General features: G+C 40.5%; 1 protein-coding gene across 2 annotated transcripts in view; it reads right to left on the minus strand.

The window, feature by feature from the left end:
* pam (peptidylglycine alpha-amidating monooxygenase) overlaps nucleotides 1-23,509 on the minus strand; it is a 42,798-nt gene that overhangs the window by 10,892 nt on the left and 8,397 nt on the right. For both annotated transcript variants that reach the window (XM_078287242.1, XM_071906075.2), the window contains exons 4-14: nucleotides 23,047-23,134; nucleotides 20,940-21,031; nucleotides 20,553-20,636; nucleotides 19,345-19,393; nucleotides 18,725-18,792; nucleotides 18,208-18,288; nucleotides 17,960-18,036; nucleotides 15,586-15,689; nucleotides 13,677-13,870; nucleotides 13,312-13,374; nucleotides 1,709-1,838 (exon numbers count right to left, since the gene is read on the minus strand). In XM_078287242.1, the coding sequence (XP_078143368.1) occupies nucleotides 1,709-1,838; nucleotides 13,312-13,374; nucleotides 13,677-13,870; nucleotides 15,586-15,689; nucleotides 17,960-18,036; nucleotides 18,208-18,288; nucleotides 18,725-18,792; nucleotides 19,345-19,393; nucleotides 20,553-20,636; nucleotides 20,940-21,031; nucleotides 23,047-23,134 (1,030 nt within the window). The remainder of the gene's footprint in view (nucleotides 1-1,708; nucleotides 1,839-13,311; nucleotides 13,375-13,676; nucleotides 13,871-15,585; nucleotides 15,690-17,959; nucleotides 18,037-18,207; nucleotides 18,289-18,724; nucleotides 18,793-19,344; nucleotides 19,394-20,552; nucleotides 20,637-20,939; nucleotides 21,032-23,046; nucleotides 23,135-23,509) is intronic.

Genomic DNA, 23,509 nt, shown 5'->3' on the forward strand with positions numbered 1-23,509 from the left:
ACGTATGATTCCAGTGAATAATTTCCAGTGAGAAACATGCTGTCTTCACTTAGAGAGTTTACAGACTTTATACAGGAGACACTTTACAGAGGACTACAGAGGACTGATAGAGAGCTTCGTCACATGGTGCAACGACAATCACCTGAAGCTCAATATCAGCAAAACCAATTATGGTTTTTATGGCCAAAAACGTCTTTTGTGAGGTCACAGTGACCTTGACCTTTGACTTCTGACCACCAAATTCTAATCAGTTCATCCTTGAGTCCAAGTGGACGTTTGTGCCAGATGTAATGAAATTCCCTCCAGGCGTTCCTGAGATATCGCATTCATGAAAATGGGACGGACGTGAGGTCACAGTGACCTTGACCTTTGACCTTTGACCACCAAAATCTAATCAGTTCATCCTTGAGTCCAAGTGGACGTTTGTGCCAAATTTGAAGAAATTCCCTCAAGGCGTTCCTGAGATATCGCGTTCACGAGAATGGGACGGACAGACGGACAACCCGAAAACATTATGCCTCCGCGCCGGCGACAGCCGTGGCCGGAGGCATAATGTTTTCGGGTTGTCCGTCTGAAAAACTGAGAAAAACTGAGAAAGTGATACTTGATCCCCAGTCAGTTGGAGACCACAGCCCTTTTCCAACAGGCTTTGAGTTGGGATATGTCTCTTCTCTCCTTCACTCCTGCTAATCCATTAAATTACTCTGCTAGTTGAAGTATCTTTCTTCTTCTTGACAGTGGCGTTATGTTTTTTTTTTGTCCTCCAAAACTGAACCAAAATGCTCCATCAATTCAACCACAAGAGTTTGAACTTCTTAAGGTATCATGGCTTGAAAAAAAATTGAAACGGCATAATGCCCATACAGCACCATAAAGGGTCCTGCTATGGTACAAATTTAACAACCACTTTTCTGGTACTACAACCACTTTTGTTAAGAGTGGACAGCTCTCACATTCAATTAACAAAAGCAGACATGGCAAAGAAAAGAGGACAATCATTTTGATTCAGAGTGCTTCTAGTGTTAAATTAACCCAAAATGTTGACGTGGAATAAAAATATCACTTGAATTAGCACACAAAATACAAAACTACATAAAATTCCCAGCCATGCTAGTCTTCAACGAAAAAAAAATCTGATTGGGAGCAATATTGGTAGAAATTGTTCATTTAACGTAACACAATGCTTTGCCATCATTTAGGAATAATGGGTCCACAATCATAGTCTATCTGCAGGTTTCTGATAAACAAATTTAAGACTTTTGAAAGCCTTTTTAATGCTACCTGCTAATTTAAGACCAATTTAACAACCAAAATTAAGACACAAAGACGCCACAATAAGCCCATTTCTAATTGCACATGAATGCCAATGAAAGTTGTGAAAGCTGTGAAACTATGAATGGGCAAAAAATGAAAAACAACACCTGGAAATTAATTGTTAAGGGACATGAAGTCCATCTGTGTTTAGTAAAGCAAATAGGATGCAGATTATACTGTATATATATATATATATACATATTAATCTAAGAGTGGACATGCAGCACAAAGAAGCTGGTGAAAAAATAAGACCTCTAATAACTAGATTCAAGACATTCAAAGATTTTTTAAGGCCATCAACTTAGATATTTTAAAGCTTCTTCAGACTCTTTAAGGACCCACAGATACCCTGCAACAACAGTGGATGGATACGTCATGATTGAAAGGGACTTACTTGACCCCCCAGTGGTGGTCACCTCTGTGGAAGATGACCAGGTTAGCATCGGAGTCTAGGGCAAGGCCTGACACCTGACCCAGCTGCAGAGGACTCTCTGGCCAGGCTGACACTTCCTCCAGATGGTAGCCTGCGTGACACACACACAAACGTAAGCAGCAAAGACTTTGGCAGTCAGCTCTTTTTTTTTTGTGTGGGCGTTTTGCCTTTATTTTGATAGGTGAAAGCAGAGAGAGAGGAAACGAGAGTGGGATGGCATGCGACAAAGGTCCTTGGCTGGATTCAAACCCAGGATGTCGCAGTTATGTGGTACGCGCCTTAGACCACTGAGCCACCAGTATGCCCGTCAGCTCTGAAAAGTTACAAGGTCATCCCAGTGTAGTGTGCCTCTCCATGTGGTCAAAGGCGACCACTGGCATGGAGTAAATCTAAACAAAAGAGGCCCCACATGGCCCTGTGCGATGTTCTATGTACTCTATAATGTCAGCTCTTTCTTTTTTGTTTTAATTATTATTTCTATGGCATTTCTGCCTGATTGAACAGTACAGTGAAGAGTGACAGGAAGGAGGGGAGAGAGGGGGACGACATGCAACAAAGGTCCCAGGCCAGACCCAAACCCAGCAACGCCACAACTACATGGTACGCGCCCCAGCCAACCGAGCCACCAGGACGCCTAATGTCAACATTATCGTCTGTTCATTGAAGTGTTCTATTTTGCTTTGCTGTGTTTTGACAGTAGGCAACTGCCAGGATTTCACAGGTGCAGATGGGCTCTCATGTCCATCTTCAGATAAAGGTTGCTGTGAACTAATGGGAGAATACGTACACACATTGATGGGAAAATACTGATACATTAGCCTAAAACTGCTTGCTACTGGCCCTCTCTCCAGGTATTGCCTACCGCAGTCTGTGAACATTTCACTCCTAATGACAAAGACACAAAGATATAAATGGTCCCCTCCCAAATAAAGCTAGCAGAAATTAGATTTTGTGATAATGAGCACTGTGTTTCCATCATGATGATTATATGCTTGAAAATCACACATAATCATATTAATTTCCAGCAAAATTAAGCTAGAGAATTGACTAGAAACTAGAAAATTTACAACACAACAGCCATCGCCTCAAGAAAGCCTTAGGATCAGAACGTATAAAAGGCCCGTCTCCTCACCAATCAGCTCTCTGGAAAATTGGAGTCGCCATTCCTACAGGATCCCGATATGAACAAAAACAGTTCATTCAAATGAAAGTGACAAGTAATAAAAATAACTGTAGCCTACAGGGGGAAACTATTGAATTCACAGATAGTAAGAAGGGCTATTTGCAGGACAATGGTGTTTACAGACCGGTACACCCACTTTGCTTTCTGTGATGATTTATTATATCAGAGATATAATATTGATTAAGCTACATCAGATAGAATAAATGTTTGTAGCATTTCCTGGCTGTAAGAGAGGGCTTCTAACAAATAGCAGTTAGCTCACATCAGCTGACCGTAGTTATGAATAGTGAATGCAATTTAGGCCTAGTGTTGCATATTAACTGCGCTGCAATTCTTTCATAGGATTCCTGAGGGTGATTAATGCAATAGACTGCACTCATATTCCATCAGCACAGCCCAGGCCAACATGAGGCTGACTTTGGGAATATGAAAGCTTTCCACAGCCTCAATATGATGACACAATGTTGTGTCAGTGAAATGAAGACTGAAAGTAGAAAGTGATGAGAACGGGCAGTTAATGGCAGGCAGTGATGAGAACTTACGTATTAACAGTATTTGCAGTTTTCCTCCAGTAATCCTCTCTAGTCTTGGCAGTAGCAACACTGTTACTTTTCATTGTTACAATATTTTTGTATTGCTCATATTTATACATTATAACAGACACAAATGTCATCCATTTCTTTCCCATACACACTTTTACAATCTACTTAACGTGTTGAAATTGTCAGCAGCATGTTTACATAATCCCACAATTATTTATAGTCTATTGTTTTTATTTTCTACCGATTTTATTGCTCTTTTTATATTCTAGTTGTGTGCTTGTATGATATTTCCTTTTCCCTGCTATATCACGTTATTTTTGCTGCTGTAACAACCTAATTTCCCCATGGGGATCAATAGTTTCATCTTATCTCATATTAAATACACTGCTCTGGATCTGTCCATGTTGCATGTGATTGGCTGAAACAGGCTCCTGAATGCTCCAAGTTGAACACTGTCTCAACTTTAGACACACCGCACCCTACGTCAATGTCAGACAAACAGCAGCGCCTGGAGAGGCGTATACATTTTCCCGGTGAGTAACGTTAACATCCTACATCCTTGGTATGGAGAATGGACTCCTCATCTTCTTCAAGTGCAAATAAAGCTAACTTTCTCTTTCTCTCCTGTTTGAAGCAACTGAGTGTGACTGAATAAATCATATTGTTGGACAATTGTTTCTTTGTAAAAATGTATTTCAGTTACAAAATTTGATAATTCAAAGATGCATGGGAGGCAGTGAATGTAAATATTTTTCAAATCCCCTGTATGCCCATAAGACTGCAAGATAATATTTCAGATTTTCTTACACACATTGACATGCTCTAATACAACCAAGATATTATCAGCTACACTAACCCAATCGTCACTGCCTCCATCTAAAGTCCACACTGGATGGATGACTTTCCTTGGTGGTTGCTTCACTCCTGGACACAACTGCGATACTGGTCCACAGAAGAACTTTGTAACTTTGGTTATAAGGTCTGATATCGCTTATTGCAGGTTTAACAGACATCTCAACTGAGTGGTAGAGCTGACTCTGTGTATTAACTTGATTTAAGTTCATCTGTGTTAACTTGATTGGTTTGTGGACCGACCCCCACCCCCTTCACTTTGAACATGTCATATCTCACTTCAACTGTGAAGAGCAGCAGGCCTCAAAATCAAGCCACTTTCATGACGGGAAGAGACCCCAAAATCACTCCGGAACGATTAGGGTATAAAACAGAAATGTGGCAATCAAACGACAAACAATGATGTGGTAACACTTTACAATAAGGGTACATTAATTAAGGGTTAGTTAATTCTTAATAAGCATTAACTAACCCTTAATTAACAGTTAACTAATGTGTCTGGTAATAATTTACTAATGGTGTTCATGTTAACTAAGGTATTAATTTATACATTATTTAATAGTTTATAAAGATGACTATTAAATAATGTATAAATTAATACCTTAGTTAACATGAACACCATTAGTAAATGATTACCAGACACATTCGTTAACTGTTAATTAAGGGTTAGTTAATGCTTATTAAGCATTAATTAATTAATGTACCCTTATTGTAAAGTGTTACCAATGATGTTTCTCCATTAGAACATACCTTAAATAATAAGAATATTACAAAAAGTATGAATAGTCAGAAATTCTTAGTGCCAGAGCTCCCCAAAAACATGCATGTCTGCAAAGGTTAGAACCCAGAAAAAAGTCAGCATGATGGGATGGTGTTTGAGGGAAATAGGAGGGGGGGTAATGATCAAGATAATGATTATGTCAGTAAAGTAGAGATTCTAAAACAATATGTAAGGTCTTGTAAAGATTATGCACATATGTTGAAAGAAATTATGTTATTTAAGTAAAGCAAGTTTTACCCTAAAGGACACCTCAACTGTATGCCAGACTTCTATAGTAAAAATGTTGGAGGTTGATATTTGGGTTGCTAGTGATGGGAAATTAAAGTAAAAAAAAACGTCCATAGCTCTTTCCAGGGGTGACTGTTAAAGGGTAAAACAAAAGCGCAATTTGATTAGCATTGGGCAGGAAGCTACTCAAGCAAAATATTGGACGAGATCCGTCAGTGATGTACCAAGAGGATGACAGAGCTTTGTTTTAGGCTCTCAGGCAGGAATTTCAGAAAGGAAGAAACAGAATGCTGCACATGAAACCTATTCACATCAGAAAGCTACAACTGTATACACTCCAGTGGAGCAAGGACGCTGTAATGGAATCAGCTTAGTCAACATGTTTCCACTCTCCAGACCAATTTAATTATTAAATATCAGTCTCCGGACAAGTTGAATAAATACAATCATCCCAAAGGTGGTCAGCTACACCTCCAGTCTGATCAATATTTAGAGCAAAAAAACCTGATCTGACCAGACTGACCTCTCGCATTGGCTTATTAATGATGGCAGTGAAATGGGGGAACATTGACTAAAAAACAAAAAAAAAAAACAAACATATATATAACATAAGAGGCTGCACATTACCAAAGTGTGTGCATGCGAAAACTGCACCATGCCAAAGGAAAAACAAAAAGGGGATTTCTTGCAACAACAATAAAATATAGTCCTGGACCCACCTTGATTTTCAGTGAGCATCTTGCTTCCTGGCGGCCTGGCCGTGGCCTCAAGCTGGTGAAACTTGTGCACTCTGTCCCTCACCAGAATGGTGTCCTCCCTGGATGGGAAGGCTAGTCTGGAACTGGGCCAGCCCAGGTCCTTCTTTTGCATTATGCTATCAATCTGAGCCACCAACTCGGCCTGGGCTCTCTGCATCTTGCTGGGGTTGTACTTATGAATGTGGACTACGTCCTTGCTCTCGCCTAGCAGCTTGGACAGAAGAGAATAGAAGTCACCTGCACAAACAGGACAGAGACAGACCACAGGGAAGAAAGACAGGGAAGGAGGGAAAGAAAGCAAAGGGAGAAGATGTGGTTGTGTGCAAGTTCCCGCTGCAGAGAGCAAAAGAAGGGATAGTGTTAGGAAGGGTATAGGTGTATTCCATTGGGAAAGTGATGGGGTAGATGTTAGCTAGCGGGAAACCGAGGTGAGGGAAGAGGATAGAGGGGCAGGTGCATTCATTGGGAAAGTGATGAGGTAGCTAGAAAAAGGAATAGGTGTTAGCCAGCAGGAAACAGAGAGGACAGGGGAGAGGATAGGAAGGTGTGATGGAACTTGATGCATTCTGTGCAGCGCTGGCTACGTTTACAGCCTATATACTTTTATGTCCACTATTTCCTTCCACACATACATTTCTGTCAGTTTAAAGGGAAAGACATGATTTCCCTAAGCCCCTAGGACAGTTACATGTTCAGTAGCGAATATTTATGACTTCTTAGAGGTGTTTGCGCATATAGAGTTCAGATCAAAGCCAGTCTCTCGTTAATTACCAGTAGAGCAGTCCCAGTTTGTAGATCTTCAGGGTCCACCCTAGTTTGCGGCAAGACATTGAGGTGACTGAGAACCTTTCCCCAGGCCAGCATGGTATAACTTTACTCCTTTTACCACTCACTGTGGTAATTTTAGCCCTGGGATAAGTCCAGGCTTCTCAACAAGCCCCTTTATTAGCCTGTAGTACCACACAGGAAAATTGACTCTTTAATTCTCCATGCAATGTGACTATTTTTGATAGATGTAATGCAGTGTTTCCCATACATAGACTCATTTGTGGCGCACCGGCACAATATCGGCACGGCCGCCACAAAATAAAAAGTTGTTCAATCTATTGACTGCACGCACGTACCTTTTTCCCTCATCCGGATCCGTATCTGTACAATAAGCCTCAACACTTGTGATCATAAAAACCAGAAGTTGCCTAAATAGAGAGTGCCGCTGCTGATTGAAGCTAAAAAAACATCTGCAGCACTCACTTTATCACAGGTAAAGTTAAACAAGACTAGGTCAAAACCTAGTATATGGCTGGACCGTGTATGGGTGTGCCACGTGCCACGGCTGACCAATGGTGTAACTAACTCCGCTGTAGACTGTTAATACAGAATAATAGTCCATACATCCATACTGATCTCCGTTCCAGCGCGTCCCGTCTCCTCTCTCCGCCGCTGTCCTCTCCACCGCGCCCACGGCCCGCATTGATCCTCCCGATCCAAGCGCCAGTCGCTCTGGTACCCATTGGTGCCGAAAATGCCATTCGCCGGACACCCGGTGACGCATCGCCGTCGGGACCCCCGCCGAAATCTCGGCCGGATCACCGGGAACAAAGCTATCGGTACTGGCCGGAACCGTGCCCCCGGGAAACTCCGGGAAGCATCAGCAGTAAGCCCTCGGCGCGCCGAAACCTCCATGCTTGTCTGTGTCTCTCTCTCCGCCGACAGAACAGAGGGCTGTCAGGTGACTGAGCTCGCGCATATGCATCGAAATAAACGGCGATATGATATAATTGTATAGATTCTACTTTAGCTTCAGCTTACATGCATGATATTGGTCAGCCTGCTTACTGTGTGGGAGAAACGGGCTCCCGATCTCAGCAGAGAAACAAGATGGCGGAGAAAACGAAACTTAAATTTATGGCTCTGTGATCCTATGATGTGCCACGTGCCACGGCCGACCAATGGTGTAACTTCATCACTCAGTCAGTCAGTCAGTGAGTGACAGACATTCGCGTTTATAGGGCTGGCCCCGCTGTTGCGGCCCAGCCAAAAACCAGATCATTACACAAACTTAATTACTCTCTGTGATGCTCTGCTAGTTTTTAAAATACTTCACGGATTAGCCCCACCTCCACTTAGTATTTTTATTAAGAGAAACACAGGTAGGTCCACTCGTTCCATCACAAGAGGAGTCTGTATAGTTCCACATAGGAAAAGTTCCTTTCGTCAGTCAAGTTTTGCAATTAAAGCAGCTCACGTTTGGAGCTCATTACCAGCTAATTTGCGAAACACTATATCCATACAGTTATTCTTTGCAAATCTAAAAACTTGGCTCAACGACACTTAAATATGTTCACACCAATAGTAATCGTAATTTATTTACTCATTTATGATTATTATTAATATTTTATTTATTTTTTCCCCTGTGTATCTGTAAGACTACAATTGTCCTTTTTGTGTTGTTGAATCATATTATCTGCGTGTCTCTGCTCTATACTATGTTTTATATTCTCGATTATGTATTTCTAGTTTTTAACTGTCCAGGGACTACCGATGAAAATTAGCCTCTGGCTAACTGGCACATTTTCCTCTTCTAATGTGCACTGTCCCTGTCAAATAAATGAATAAATGAAATGAAATGAAATATGCAGAGGCTGTTGGCACTAAAAGAGCGCAAGTGGTAAATTGAGGCAGTAATGTGCGTTTATGAATAGGGTAAATGCCTACCGCCATGGTATCAGCCACTACCACCATGGTAATGCTGGCTGTAAAGTTTTATGAATACACCCCATTATGTTTGCATGACATTGTCTGTCCCTACCTCACCATATTAATTGCAGAGTGATATGTACAGTATAGTCTACAGTCTATAGTTTACAATGTATATGAGGTCCCTCTAAGTGTCAATGCATAAAAACATAAATCTTTCACGCAGGGCAAAGCAGCAGGTTTATATTGGGATAATATTGGGCTGTGGTGTTGGCCCCAAAAAGGGGGTAAGATGTTGTTGGATTGTAGAGGAGGCATCACTAGGGGCTTCCTTAAAGGAGTTCTTTCTCTTCCTTGTTTGTGGGGCCTTGAAGTGAACTCTTGTGTTAGGGCCACTTTTGGTCCTTGTGGTCAGATGGACTTGATGCTGCTGATGTTAAATTCTTGTGCTTGTAGGTCTATTGAGGTTGTCCCCTTGGATGCATATTTGCTCTCCAAAAGGTTTGGTGCCATTTGACATGACAACTGGTATTGCTATCATGCATCATTCTAACACACACAATTTGGCTGCAATCTGATCAACATCTTCTTGATTAATAAGAGGTTTAATTTTCCATTTGGGCATTCCTAAATTACTGCCTGTGTATGTGAATATCAATCAATTTTCAACCCCCTTAATGGGGTATTCGTTACCATTTTAGTTACTGCTGCTTTGCTTTCATGTGAGATATGGGCTTCTACAAAGTCACCACCCACGCACACAAACAATGCAAACAACCTCCTCAAACTGTTAATTGGACTACTGTTACAGTGCAGTACAGGGTTAGACTAAAATAATATATTACCTAAACCATTACATTTTGAGCCCCATTCTGCATTTAAACATAATTGTTCAAACCTTTAGAGCTTAATAATGTAAAAGACCAAATAAAGCTATAGGATTTTTGGCCTACTTTCTAGAGAACATGACTAATGATGAAATGTCTTTTGTTTACTAAAGGAATAGTCCATCATTACTCAGAGAAGCCAGATAAGAATATCATTTTCTTACAGATAAAACACCATCTCAAACTGCTCCGTAAACCAGATTCTCCACATCACCAAGGAGTAGATTAGGCTGTGTATTGACTTATGGATTTGCCCAGAGCTCTAGTCTGTTTGCACACACACTGTTCAAACAACATCTAGGACATGCAAAACAGTTTTTCCTCTGCATAGAGAATGCAATCTACAAGCTTTGTCTAACAGCCTACCTCCATATTCCTATTGTTGAATTGGTCCCCATTTATTTTGCGTCAGAAGAACATTTGAACATCGTCTCTTTTTGGTATTCAATGAGATTCTTCCATAGGCAACGAGGCCTTCTCGTCATTCACATTTTTAATTGTTGATGGCCAATGACTCATGTGTGGCTGTGGTCTATCTAATCAGCATGGAGGGAGGTGTGCGAAAATGTGTGTATGTTTATCTGTTTCTATGGCTGGAACCACATTGAACAGTATAGTTACTGTGTGGCTTGTAGTATTATTACCAGATGGGCAGGCAGTGCCAGGCAATGCCATGCAAACATAATGCTTTCAGTGCAAAGTAAAAAAAGATTCATAGGTTCACCATTTTCGAACCTATCCCATAGCTTATCGCAAACTAAGTAAAGGATTACCCAGTTCATGTACTTGTAAAATTTTGTGTCATTCTGAAGATTTTTGAAAGGTTTTTCAAAAAAATCCAAAATGCCAGCCAAAAATTGATGGCAATTGAGGCAAAAATGTTCTGTACCAGGAAAAAAAAAAAAAGAATAATAATATGGAGGCTGTTATGGCGGTCCTGGCAGTAACTCCCCCAACTCTGTGTTAAGCCCTCAAATGCCATGGTATTGTTCCTGGAATTGTTGTATAGCCCACAATACATAATCGATGGTTAGTAGCCACAAGCAAAAGAAAAAAAAGACTGAAAGAATATCTGGCCTCAGGCATCATTATGAGCCTTGTCTTGTCAGATACAAGACACATTGCTACCAGAGCCTCACTACATCAAGTCACAACCTCACTTAGTGTACAGTTGGGTGATGTGCTTCTCATTAAGGAATGGGATCATTAAAAAGAAACAATTAGTGAATCAACATTGATAAAATCAATTCCCGTTCCTACTCGCCCGCTGTGAAATGTGCCTCCAGTAGAGGCCTTGTGTCCTGAGATGGTCTCCGACAAGTGTGAATCAAAGCAAATCATCTCTGCACCCCTCCTCCATTTCCCCTTCCTCTATCGAAATCTAAAAGACATGATAAAACATGCATCATCTCCTGCTGCATATCCCTGCTTCTAAAGGTTAACAACGTGTGTGTGTATGTCTGTGTGTGTGTGTGCGTGTGCGTGTGCGTGTGTGTGTGTGTGTGTGTGTGTGTGTGTGTGTGTGTGTGTGGGTATGATTTAAGTCACTTTCAGGGACACACACCAGACTTAAGACCAGTTGATTAGGGACGGCTTGTGCAATTGGGGACAAAAGCCGTGTCCCCAATTGGTAAAAAGCTGATTTTTGGGTCAGTTAAGGTTAGGGTAAGGGTTAGGTTTAGGCAAGTAGTGGTTATGGTTATGGTTAGGGTAAGTCTCCAGGAAATGAATGTAAGTCTATGTAAATACCCCAAAAGTGACTTAAGTAAGACTGTGTGTGTGTGTGTGTGTGTGTGTGTGTGTGTGTGTGTGTGTGTGTGTGTGTGTGTATGTGTGTGTGTGTGTGTGTGGAACCTGTCCGGCCTCATTGAATTAACCAATTTCTCAGGCTTCCTGGCTGACTATCTTAAATAAATCTGTGACAGAAACGTTCTGCTTGTTGCTGCAGAACACAGAGGAAGCAATAACCATAGAGGCACAAAAGGGAGAGTGAACCTCCCTCCATAACACCACTCTTATTAGCCTTAAACAAGATGTGGCACACATCTCCATGGCAACCAACAGCTTTAAGGAGCCAATCTCTGCCGTCCTGAATAAAGTGTTCATAATTCCACCTCAGCAGCCTTTGCACTAGGGATTAGAGGGGCTGAAACTGATTTCCAGTGACATGGAAGCAGAAACTTACAGAAACATGCTTTTTATGGGTCCTACTAAAACACAGAACGCACCAGACAGCACTACAAAGTACCATTACATATGACTGCATATGCCATAAAGTACCAATCGTAACAAGTACCCCAAATCAGGGGTTCCCAAAATGATTCATGCCAAGGACCCCCAAATAGATCCACATTAGACCACAGAGTCCAAATTGAGACTTAAAGACTTTATCCCAAGCAATCCCATCTGAGAAGATTTTTGTAGTTTTTATTTAGGTATTTATATCTAGTATAGAATTGTATAACAATCTCTTCTGTAGGTGGAGAGGTAACAGTGGGGAAGGTGAAAGCTATATCAGAACAGTAATGCTTACGCATTTTCTCACTGTGTTAGCCTTTAGTGAGTGAAATAATAGTGAAATTGAATTATTCCTCATTTCATTGGGGACCCTCAAAATACTCCGAAGTACAACAAGGAAACACAAAACAACCCTAAAGTATCACAAAATGTAGCACAAGGTAGCACAAAAGTGGACAGCAAAAAAAAATGCCATCCCATTGCACATGCCACCCATGTGCAATGTACTTAACTTCCAACTGCTCCATTGGAGCTGCTCAGTGGCCAACAGTAGAAACACACAGTGGTACTAATTTGTGTTGAATAGGGGCCTGGAATAGGCCCTAAACTGAAATGAATGCAATTAATTTCATTAAAGAGAATAAAATTGTTCGTCAACTGTTGATGTCTAAGATATAGGACTTGAGGCTATTTTAGCTGTGTTGTATCACCAGGGTTTTTTGATACATTGAGTTTTGCATCATCAGCATGAGTGAAACAGAATGCCACATTTACTGAAACTGTTCCTGAAGATGAGCATGTAAAGAGTACAAAAGACGACCTAGGTCTTTAGGACAGGCAGATCATGTTACCATCTAGTCAAATTTGGGTCTGTTAGTTAAGTATCACAGACTACCCACCAACATCTTGGAGGATGCCATGGCAGACAGTATTAGAACTGTTTTACTGCAGTGCGCTTAAGCCAGGTATCTAGATCAAGTTTGATCCAGGATGGTTTGTAGGGGGTCACACTGCCCCCTACTACTTTTCTATGGGGTCAGTCTGAGGGGGTCAACAGAAAGTAATGATGTGGACACTGGGTCATACACAATAATGAATATGTTGCCTAGTGAAATATTGTCACTTGTTTGGCCAATTAGTGAATTCAGGAATTTTCTACAATGGATGATGAATACACTGCCTTTCAACTACAGAGAACAACCCATTGGCTGCAGCTTGTCTATGGCCTAATTGATGGGGACAGATTTTTCACTAATCCAATAATCTTTGCCATTTCAGATTTAGAGAAGAGTGTAACATGAAACAACTTAGGCTATAGCGTATAGTGTATATATAGATGGCTATAGTTGTACGAACACAGTGTAATTAAGTGGTGCAGATTGTTGCCCTTGGACTCACCCTGATCCAGCACCTCCTCCTCTGCTTTCTTTGTCTCCAATTGTGATCTGTTATCTTGATGATCTTTGGGGGAAGAACAGAGTTTAGTCAGATTGTCTCTTTGTAAACTAAGCAAAACAAAAACAGAGATGCCTGAAAGAGTGCATACGGTAGATTGTGACATTCAAACAGAAAGGACAGGAAATGTCAAAATTTCTAAATGTCTTATAAATGTCTTTTAAGCAAAGTAAGTCTGTGAAAACCCTTTAGTCTACATTCTCATTCTATCTGATGGAAATCCAAAATGATTAAGTGCTGATTGGAAAAGCAGCTCTTAGTTTAGGATGTGTATCAAGGTATTAGACCATATTCAGTGCCTTTTGTACCTGTTGCGTGTCCCGTGTGCATCATGGACATCATATGATCTGGACTGACAGGGATGGGAACACTGGCCTCAGCTGGAATATGACGAAACAGCTCCTTGGAGCCAGTCTCCATGCAGTTCATGAAGGGGACGGCATGTTTACTATCCATGTAGTACATGATGTAGAAGTTGCACATTTCATCGTCAGAAGTACCGCTGCAGAAAAAAAATAAAAAGGTATTAGGCCAAGCTTAAATGAGTAGTTCACTCAAAAATCTTGAAGTGGTCAAGTAGAGCATGAACACACAATGTGTTGCTGCTGGTTTTAGTGAAGCCTTGTGCTAAATACTGGTATAAATATAGGTATTTTGGACTCATGGTGCACTATCATCTAACTATCATCTGCAAGCTTTGTAGGGTGACTGTCATTGCCAGGGATGAAACAATCGCAATCTATTTTACCAACTGAAGATGAAAACATGTAAGAGTATTACAAGTTTTTATTTTAGTTGTATCAAAAGTTTAAGTTGAGTGTTCCAAATAAAAACTGTCAAAATACTTCAGTGTGATAACTGCCCTTAAATTAACAAAATGTTAAAGTAACTGCACTGTTGAAACCCCAGGCAAAAAGCAGGCATTTCCATAGCTTTCTTGTACTTTTACATTTTTCAAATGACATTAGAAGAAAAAACAGTGGATATGAACAACACCTGGCTCATTCCATGTCAATTAACCTGAAAAAACAAGGTTTTGACACTGACCGTCTCGGATCTTGCTGACACTGTATCATAAGCTACAAACTTATCTAAGACTACTTATCTATTCCTGGCACATTTTGTTGCAAAAATGTTTACTGGTTGCATAGATATGAATTAGTTTGGGCTATGGTCGACCATTTTGATATCTGATGATTCTTAACTGTCAAGAATTTTGAAACTATGACTTATTTGGAAAAGCTTTGGCACAATTAAGGATTAAGGTATGAGGAATCCAATAACCAAAAGCCCCTGGTTATATTTTTCTGACAAGAGAATTAAATCTCTAAAGTTTATGGGTCTCAATCTATTAAAACATTGCAGTGCCTGGTTTGTCCACTAGTTCTCCCTATTAATTATTTATAAGAATTTATGTTTTCTTCTTCAGAGATGCTGCAGATATTTCTTGCTTTTTATGAGCGTCATTGATTGTATTAGTGTGAGTATAACTGATAAGTATGATTTTTCATACCTTGGACTGCCAAGTTCATACCTTGGACTACAGAACATCCGATGAACGCAGCATCAACAAACTATTTGCCAGTGAGCTCATGCTAGTTAAAATAACAATATTGCAGTATTCGCAAGTTTCAAACAATGGATCCTTTCCTTTCCTTTCTTACATCCAATGGACACTGGATGTAGGAAGGTTCCATTGCAGTGTGAGTGTTATTGTGTTGACAAGACTAATTTTAATCGCTTTTTGGATTCAACTGTTGGAGATTACATTGGCCCTATGTTTGTATTTGCGGCAGCGCTCCCTGCGACCTGGAGGTATGAACACTCTACAGTGAAGTGAGTGATGAAATTTTCAACCCCATCAAACGTCATGATGACAAAAACTAGGAAAATAAGGCCCAGGTTGAAAATAACCGTAAACAGAAACAGAGAAAGACAGAAATAGAAGAGATAGACAATATGTCTGGGGAATCTGGGAAGCAACAGCAGCAAGCTGTCACAATCCAGTGTTGCATGACTACATGCAAACACAGTCCAAACAGAGCCTTTTGGATGGGCAAACAAGAACTTGTCTACCATGCAGACAGTCTGTGTAGCACCATAATTACAAATGGTACTTGTCACCAGTGAGATTCTATAGTGTACATAAGTTGGATTGAGAAATAATTATGTGCAAATATTGTTGCCAGCATATGGGGCTTTTGCAGCAGAACTCACCCAATGTATGTTTTTGTGGTTCTCCCCTCGCCAGTAAATAGACATCGGGCAGCGATGGTGTCACCATACTTCACATCCACATCCTTGTTAGCAGCATAGAAAGCCTGGGGGGGAAATCAGTTAGATGCAGATTTGGCAGAGCTCAGTCAGAATGCAATAACAGCACTCTATATGCGAGTTGTGATCAGGAAATTCTTGGAATTAATCCCTTGACTGGCTTGGAAAAGGCGGGTAGAGAAAGTGAATGAGAAATATATTCCTGGCTGTCAAAAGCTATCAATGTGGTGAGAAGCACTGCTTGAAATAATTAAGTGCTTATGTGCTGTATCAATAAAAACACATGAAGGCAGCCTTCTTCAGTATTTTTTAGTTGTACCCAAAAGCCAAATGTATCCATTTGCCATCCTGCCAGTCTGGGCCCTCACGCTGTCCCACCACAGGGTCTTTCCATCCCTACAGACCAACACTAACAGTAACTCTGGATCGATGAAAGGACGCGTCTACCCAGTATTTGTTTGTGGTGCTTAGCCAAAGTCATATAGTTCCAACATCAAATACCCAAAGGTCAATAGGTAGCACACACACAGATCTTCAGGACAAAGTTCACTAATCTCAATTTCACCAATGTATTTTGGCAATGTCAACAAACATGCTAACGTTTTGGCCATCAGAGCTTGTCATTGTTTGTCTGGCCCATTTACCTTTGGGTATTTGATGTTGGAACTAACAGTAACTCTATCTTGAATATAGTATATATATATATATAATATATGATAAGTAAAACAGACAGATCTTGCTGGGGTTTGTTTTGTGTCATCAACAGCAACAAATAGGTTTCCGTTTTCTGTTTCGGTTATCTTAATTGTGTCTAGCGGCTTGATCACATTTCAAGTACTTATAAAGGGGGATCTGATGTCAAACCGCAGTACAGTATCCAGTCCATATTCAAATTGGAATATAGCTGGAAACTGGAAATACAGATAATTTCAAATCTGAACAAACAAGTTCATGTCAACTATACCTGATACTCAACTATTTGCCACATATCACTGGACTCAAATCAACTTTGTTTCCTAAACCTGCCTTGATCAGACAACGGCAACCTTATGGCTAATTGTCCCATTCACAAAACTGCATTTCAACCACATCAAGAGGGAATCAAAATTCATGCAGCAAAGACTTTGAAGATACACTATCTTGCACTTGTCTTCAAAATATGGTTACTAGCTAAACAGAGCACACAGGAGTCTCTAGTCTTTTCTCCAACGTTGGGCGAGTGGCAGCTCCAACCTGGGGCCAAGAGCCATACAGGCCTCCTGATAGATGTTGGGAAGCAGATGGAGGCAACCGTCCATAGATATCACAGGTGGCGACAACACCAACAGTGGTCGCGTCTTGGCAACTCCAGAAGGATGCACTCAATTGGATTTTAGGTGGGGAGACATGGAAATGAGAGGTAGCACATAAGCCACCCAAATCCAGACATAATTCTTCTATCATGTACGGGAAGTGCAGTTTATTCTTTGGCTCATTAAGCTGCTGTATTACCAATGGTAAAGCTACACAGGCCTGATAAAGGCTTTGTGTTGATAATCTGTGTTGAGCTGGCATCCTTCCCAGACACAAGAGCACATACGCATTACTATGTGAATATGTGTTTACCACGCAGGCACATACACACACACCCTGAAGGAGGAGAGGCTCTCGCATACAGTCTTGAGACAGGAATATCCCATGGACCAGCTCTTCATGCCACTTACACCACAGACAAAGTGTTGGAGTCTAGCAGCTACCCAATGCCATATCCCCTGGTTAACTGGATATGAGATGTTTGCCAGCGCACAGTGGCAGTGAAAAATATAAAGCAAGAAAAACCTGCGATAGTATTATTGTTTGTAATTTTACAAAAACAACGCAATGCTGCAGCAGCTTAATTATTATTCTCTATTATTGTATTATTGTCTTTCAGCTTTTAAGTGGCTTGGCGTATGGCAATTTCTGATTTCTTATTTTTGCCATATAGCGTAACACGTCATCACAACGTTTACTGCGCAATATGTAAGAAAGCCTTCAAGCTGTCTTTTTCCATCTGTGTGAAAGGGGCTATATTCTGCTACCATCCTGCTATGTAGTCTCTTGTTTAGGCCCAAATAAAATTCAAGTTTACTTTGAGTCTCTATGTGCTTGTGCCCCGACACCCTCTTGTGGATACAAACAGAAAAACATGCAAGACAACTAATTATCGGCAACTGGGTAATTAGCCTTACAAATACTGAATTCAAATGAATTCATACTCATCTACATTTCTGCTAACCCTAAACCCAATTGATGAAGGAATTCGATTTTTTGTTAAAGTGACAGCCCTATGACATACCTGTGGTAGCTGAGGAGACTGTCGCCCAATGAGGGTCCACTTCCCATCTCGGATCCTGTAGCCGCTCACCACTTTACCTGTAACAAAGATAGCATACCAGATTACTACTGATACAAAAAATGTATGCTGAAAATGAGTAGTGACCAGAACAAACAAGAGAGAGTAACTCAGCATTACCAAGCTATTATACCTATGAGATTATTCTATCTTCCATGTACCATACTGATAAGTTACTTGACATAACTCACCAAGGTGATGTGTGTGGGTCCTGAAGGCAAACGGATAGATGGGGTAGGAAGTGTAATCACAGGCGATGTCTGCATTTGTAACTGTGATGAAAAGAAACTCTTTGCTATTACATCAGGTGACTGCACACACAGAGCAACAATTAGAATTAGACGTCTCGCAGATAAAAGCAATGTTAAATGGTGTCAGAAATTACTTTGCAACTAAGCATAAAAAACTGAGCTCAACAAAAAAGTGTTAAAACAGTTACTTCCTGGCCTGGGTGACAAATTAAAAAATATTTGTGCAAGTAGCTCCACGCATGCCGGAGAGAAAAAGGGTTAGCTTGCAATCTCCTTGCTCACGAATTGCTTCTAATTAAAAGAGAAACATGTCTTGTATGGGGAGTCATTAGAGTAATTGGATGACTGTGTTTGCAAAAGGGACACTAAGCGAAAGGGAAAGACTGCTTCAGCTTGGGACTGTGCTGTGGCTGTCATATTTTCATCCACGACAGAATACACATTCATACAAGCATACCTCGTTTTCCTGGAGGGATAACGGTGTCCACGGACATCAACAAATACATGCCAGCAATGAATGGCTGCCTGTGAGGGCGGGAACAGACAAAGAACCACGGCGGTTACAGACTAGCAGTTTGTAAAGTTTCCGTTCATCTATTCCCAGAGGTTTCCCTGGGGAAACTGATCTCTTTACTAAGAGATCTCTCTGTGATTTCTTCTGTTTATTTAAGGGAAATAAAAGCAGTTAAAGTTGACACTGAAGGTCCTAACATTTTGTGCATACCTAACAAGCACCCTAACCTCCTAACCCTTTCCATAGGTATCCCATAGGTATTTCTCTAGCAATACTCAGTACAAACTTTCCATTTCCTATGATTTTGATGAGGGGCAATTTCAGAGACCAAATTCTGTTTACAGGAGTCACTGGTGCAGTCTAGATCAAATCCTGTGTATTTTTTTAATTCAATTAAAAATTACCACTTGGCAGGCTTGTCATCATGGGTTGTTGTTGGGGACTGGATGTCATATAACTTGACATCTGGACATTCTGGTTTCATTATAAAAACTCGGCTGAATTAACTGTTTTGCATGTAGTATAAAAAGAAGAGGTAGATTTCTTTTAAAGGAAATACTTACGGTCTGGAAGTCATTCTTAAGGTAAGTCCTGAGCAATCTCTATGGTGGTCTGCAGAACAAAAAAAATATCCACCAGAAATTTGAAATATCAATCTGCATGACCACCATTACGGTTAAGTATCTCCTTCAGGATCTCTTCATAGTGGAAGTGCTTTCCCCAAAACACAAATTTAACATTCTAACAAATACCATTTTCCATCCATTTATTTTGCTGTGGTTGTTTAGCAGGTTTTGACAGGATTCATGTTGTTTTACAAGAAAAGGATATGTAAGATATCAATTATATAGATTATTTTGGAGTCCTAAGTGTGTTGCAGGAATTATTATAGACTAGTACAACATTACACATTAAAAGAGAAATAAGTAAAACAATTTAGAAATCAATTACTTACAATAAATGGCCCATTTAATAAAACAATTTATAAAGTGATTCATTAAAATGCTTTTAAATGGGCCATTTATGGAGCACCTCTTTTAACCACATTACACCACCCACATGGCACAATACAAATCACCCAAGAAAAAAAAGGTCTGTCATTTTAGAACTTTATTTTAAGATTTTACCCATTACAAATCATTTGGGAGATTTTAATATTATTTATATTTGTAACTATTAGTGACCATTGTCCTTTGAAATGGAGTTATCAGTTTAACAGTTTTTAACTTTGTTTGGTCCAATTGATCTCCAGTACGCAGGTTCAATTAATTGTGTAGTCTTTATAACCTGCCTGGAACCTCCCCACCGCTTTCACAAATCCAGGTAGTGGGGCAGAACTGCAGGTGAGCGTATTTGTGAATGGTTTAATAAAGGTGACATCTTAACTGTTGAGCTCTTTATGTTATAAAGTAACAGAATCTTGAATGATAAAATGCTTGAGTAAAACTACTGTAGTGTTTGGTTGGAATGAAAACCTGCAGACTCCTGGACCTCCATGACCATCACAAAATAAAAGCCTTATTGTATAAAATATTGTATATTTGTCATTTGCTTTTATGTGGTGGTCAGAGTGTATGTCTAGGCTTGGAGAGCAAGTGAGCTTACAGCTTTTTTTCTATCCTTACCTTTAAACCAAATTGATAAATTGTTCAATGAGGAGAATCCTACACAGAAGCATGGTAGGCATCACTAAAGGTCCAGTAGATCCGTTCTTTAAAGTCAGACTAATAATGGATGCCAGTAGTTTAATGCAACATCCATTGAAACTCACCTCTAAAAGCACTGACATCCCCATAGTGGATTTGCAGCACAAAGTAGGAGATTCCCGAATTCCCTCCAACTTTAAAACCAACATCTGATAAAGCAACACAGAGGGCAAAACAGAGGTAAAGAGTTAGAGATAGAGGAAGTAAAACAGAGATATAGACATTCGAGAACGTTAGAGGAGAGACGAAAAGAGTGGAGCTAAAGTATGTCTGTGGGGCTAAAAGATGCATTAATATATGAACAGATGCATTGATTAAGAGAAACTACTACAGGCTGTATATGTATAATACAGAGAGAAGGCATGGGAGAGAGATAAAGAGATAGAAAGACACATCTAGGGAGAGAGATAAAAGAGGACAAGAAGGCAAGACATTCAAGTTAAGAGACGTACCTTTGGGTAATTTAGTGGGTGGTGCGTTGCGAGCCCAGGCGTATATGATGGAAGCTTCATCCTCGCAAGTGCCCTGTACACTCCCGCAGTCCCTGGGAAGATAGATATGCCGTCAATACCACTCTGCTTATCCACGACCAATTGGGGAAATAACGATCAGCGAGTCAGTAGAAGTCCATTCATTTCCCATAGAGCCGAGCGGGAAACTCCAGCAGATGTGTGGATGCTCAGCAAGCTCGTTGGCTGAGAAAAGGTGAACTTTTCATGGTCACTGGCCATCAACAGCCAATCGGATTACTGCGTTTCCTGGTTTCCCTACCATGACAATCATTCAGACACCACTGGCTAAAAGGGAATATTAGCTCTCATAGTCACTGTCATTCCGCATGCAAAATAAACAATGAAATGGTGTCACTATCTACCCATACACTACACCTAGACTTTGTTGGTCCTTAGTATCTACACATGGAACTATTCCATTGAAAAAAAAAAAAAAAAAATTGTAATGCAGCGAGGCAAACAGTTTGCCCATGATTCCCAATTAGCTCCAGTTAAGGTCGTAGGCCAGCATGTCATATATGGCTTCTCCTAATAACTGTTTGGGAACTGAATACCTCACAGAGTAGTGGCAGGTGAAATTTCCAGGAAGAAACACCATGCTTGCTGATTTGATTTTATCCCTTTATGCACCCCAGGTTTCCATAACACAGTAACAGCAAACGACAGCCACCTTTAGTTGATAGCCATAGTCATTCATTTTACTTGCTTCTCTCCCCAACCATTATACCACCTTTTAAGAAGACCAATTCAGCTTAGACATTATTATAGTCCATATTTAACATATAAATTGTCACTCTGATAGGATAAAAGGATCCCACCCCCGCTATTCATGTGGTATCTCATCTTTAATGTTGGTCCGCCACAGCAGTATATAGACGGAAGACAAGCACTGTATATGTGGGTGATAAAACAACTTAAAATGGGGGTTCAGGATCCCTCCCATTTGTCTCTGTGTGGATATGTGACGCTCTGATTAGTAGTCACATGCTCTGGCCTACTTTCCTGCCCCCCGCTGATCCTGCAGAGCTGCTTCTGTTTGATGTCAAAACCGGCTTCACAGGCAGTTTTCAGAATATCCCAACAGATCTTCACACTGGGATGCAATGTGCTTTGGTGTTGGAGAGAGAGAGAGAAGGGGGTATGGGGGGGATTACCCCCTCAGGAGAGGCAAGGTGAGATTAAATTTTGATGGAACCAAAGAAACTGTAAATAAATGGATTATTTTAGCTTCTTAATGGAGAGTCTGCCTGCCTGGGAGGAGGGAGTTTTTCTCCAGGGCAGATTGTGAGACATTCATTTGGCTTGGATCTGTCCCGAAACAAAATGTTACGCCGCAAAAAGTGTTTAAGTGTTTCCACATGGTTCCTTACACTACAAAAGAACATTCTCATCTGCACTGTTAAATTATTATTTTTATATGATGAAGCTGAGGCATATTTCTTTGAATTCTATTACCTTTTTTTCGTCACTGTCACCAGCCACGTAACATGGGACGAACATGACAACATGAAGGAAGGGAAGGTAGATAGATACCACACACACACACACACACACACCTTCTCATGGGAGCTCCAACAAACCCTGTTGAGGTGGCAGCAGTTGCTATGGTAACAGGCAAGTTTATTAGTGAGCGTCTGAATCAATGGGTCTCCTTTCTTTCTGTGCTCAGGGGAAAGTATGGTCTTCCATGCATTAGCTTAGAAATGCAGAGTAATACAATGCAGAGGGGTCCAGTGAAAAGCAGTGGGGCTCCTTTAAGGTTCGCCATCCATTCATGGCCTGCTGGTAAGCAGCTTGAGAGGTTGGGTTTTAGAGAGCACTATTACCAATAATGCTAAATTGTCATTTGGTCTTTGTCATTTGGAACCACTGCCCTACACAAAGAGGTAGCGTCTGAATTTGCTGAATCTGCTCTTGTCTCTTGAATGTTTCACACTGTCCCTGATTCTGTACATGAAATAGCGATGAAAAAAGATAGGGTTATTTTGGCCGGTAGAAACTGTTCATGGGATGTGATTTTTTACAGTCACATGGAATGAGGTCTTACCAGTAGCTGTTGGTGGAGACGGGAGTCTGGCAGCCATAGAGCAGCATGTGGTGGGCTGTGTCCATACTGGCATGAGGTACAAAGTCCACTGAGGAGGGAAAAACACCACAATTATAACCTTTACGCTTTGGCTAACTCTGTCAGACTCCCCAAAAATACACTACCCAACCCCCATGGGTATTAAGAGTCCCTTACCTCCGACTATTTCCACCTGCCTCTGAGAATAATGAGTTTGTTTTGATGTTGAAGCAAATTTAGACACGCACTTTGTTACTTTTCTGTTTCGTTTTGTTTTTCAAAATAAAGAACAGGGTCAAATATGAACTTAGTAAAATAGACTTACTTTCATGTGATTTTTTTTATCCTATCATTTTTACTATGGCTTTACCCTCCTTTTGCATGGTGCCTTCTTGTTTTACTTGTTTTCATTTATTTTATGAATATGGTGTTTTTAATTGTTTGT

The sequence above is a fragment of the Centroberyx gerrardi genome, chromosome 2, assembly GCF_048128805.1.
Source record: "Centroberyx gerrardi isolate f3 chromosome 2, fCenGer3.hap1.cur.20231027, whole genome shotgun sequence".
Classification (NCBI taxonomy): domain Eukaryota; kingdom Metazoa; phylum Chordata; class Actinopteri; order Beryciformes; family Berycidae; genus Centroberyx; species Centroberyx gerrardi.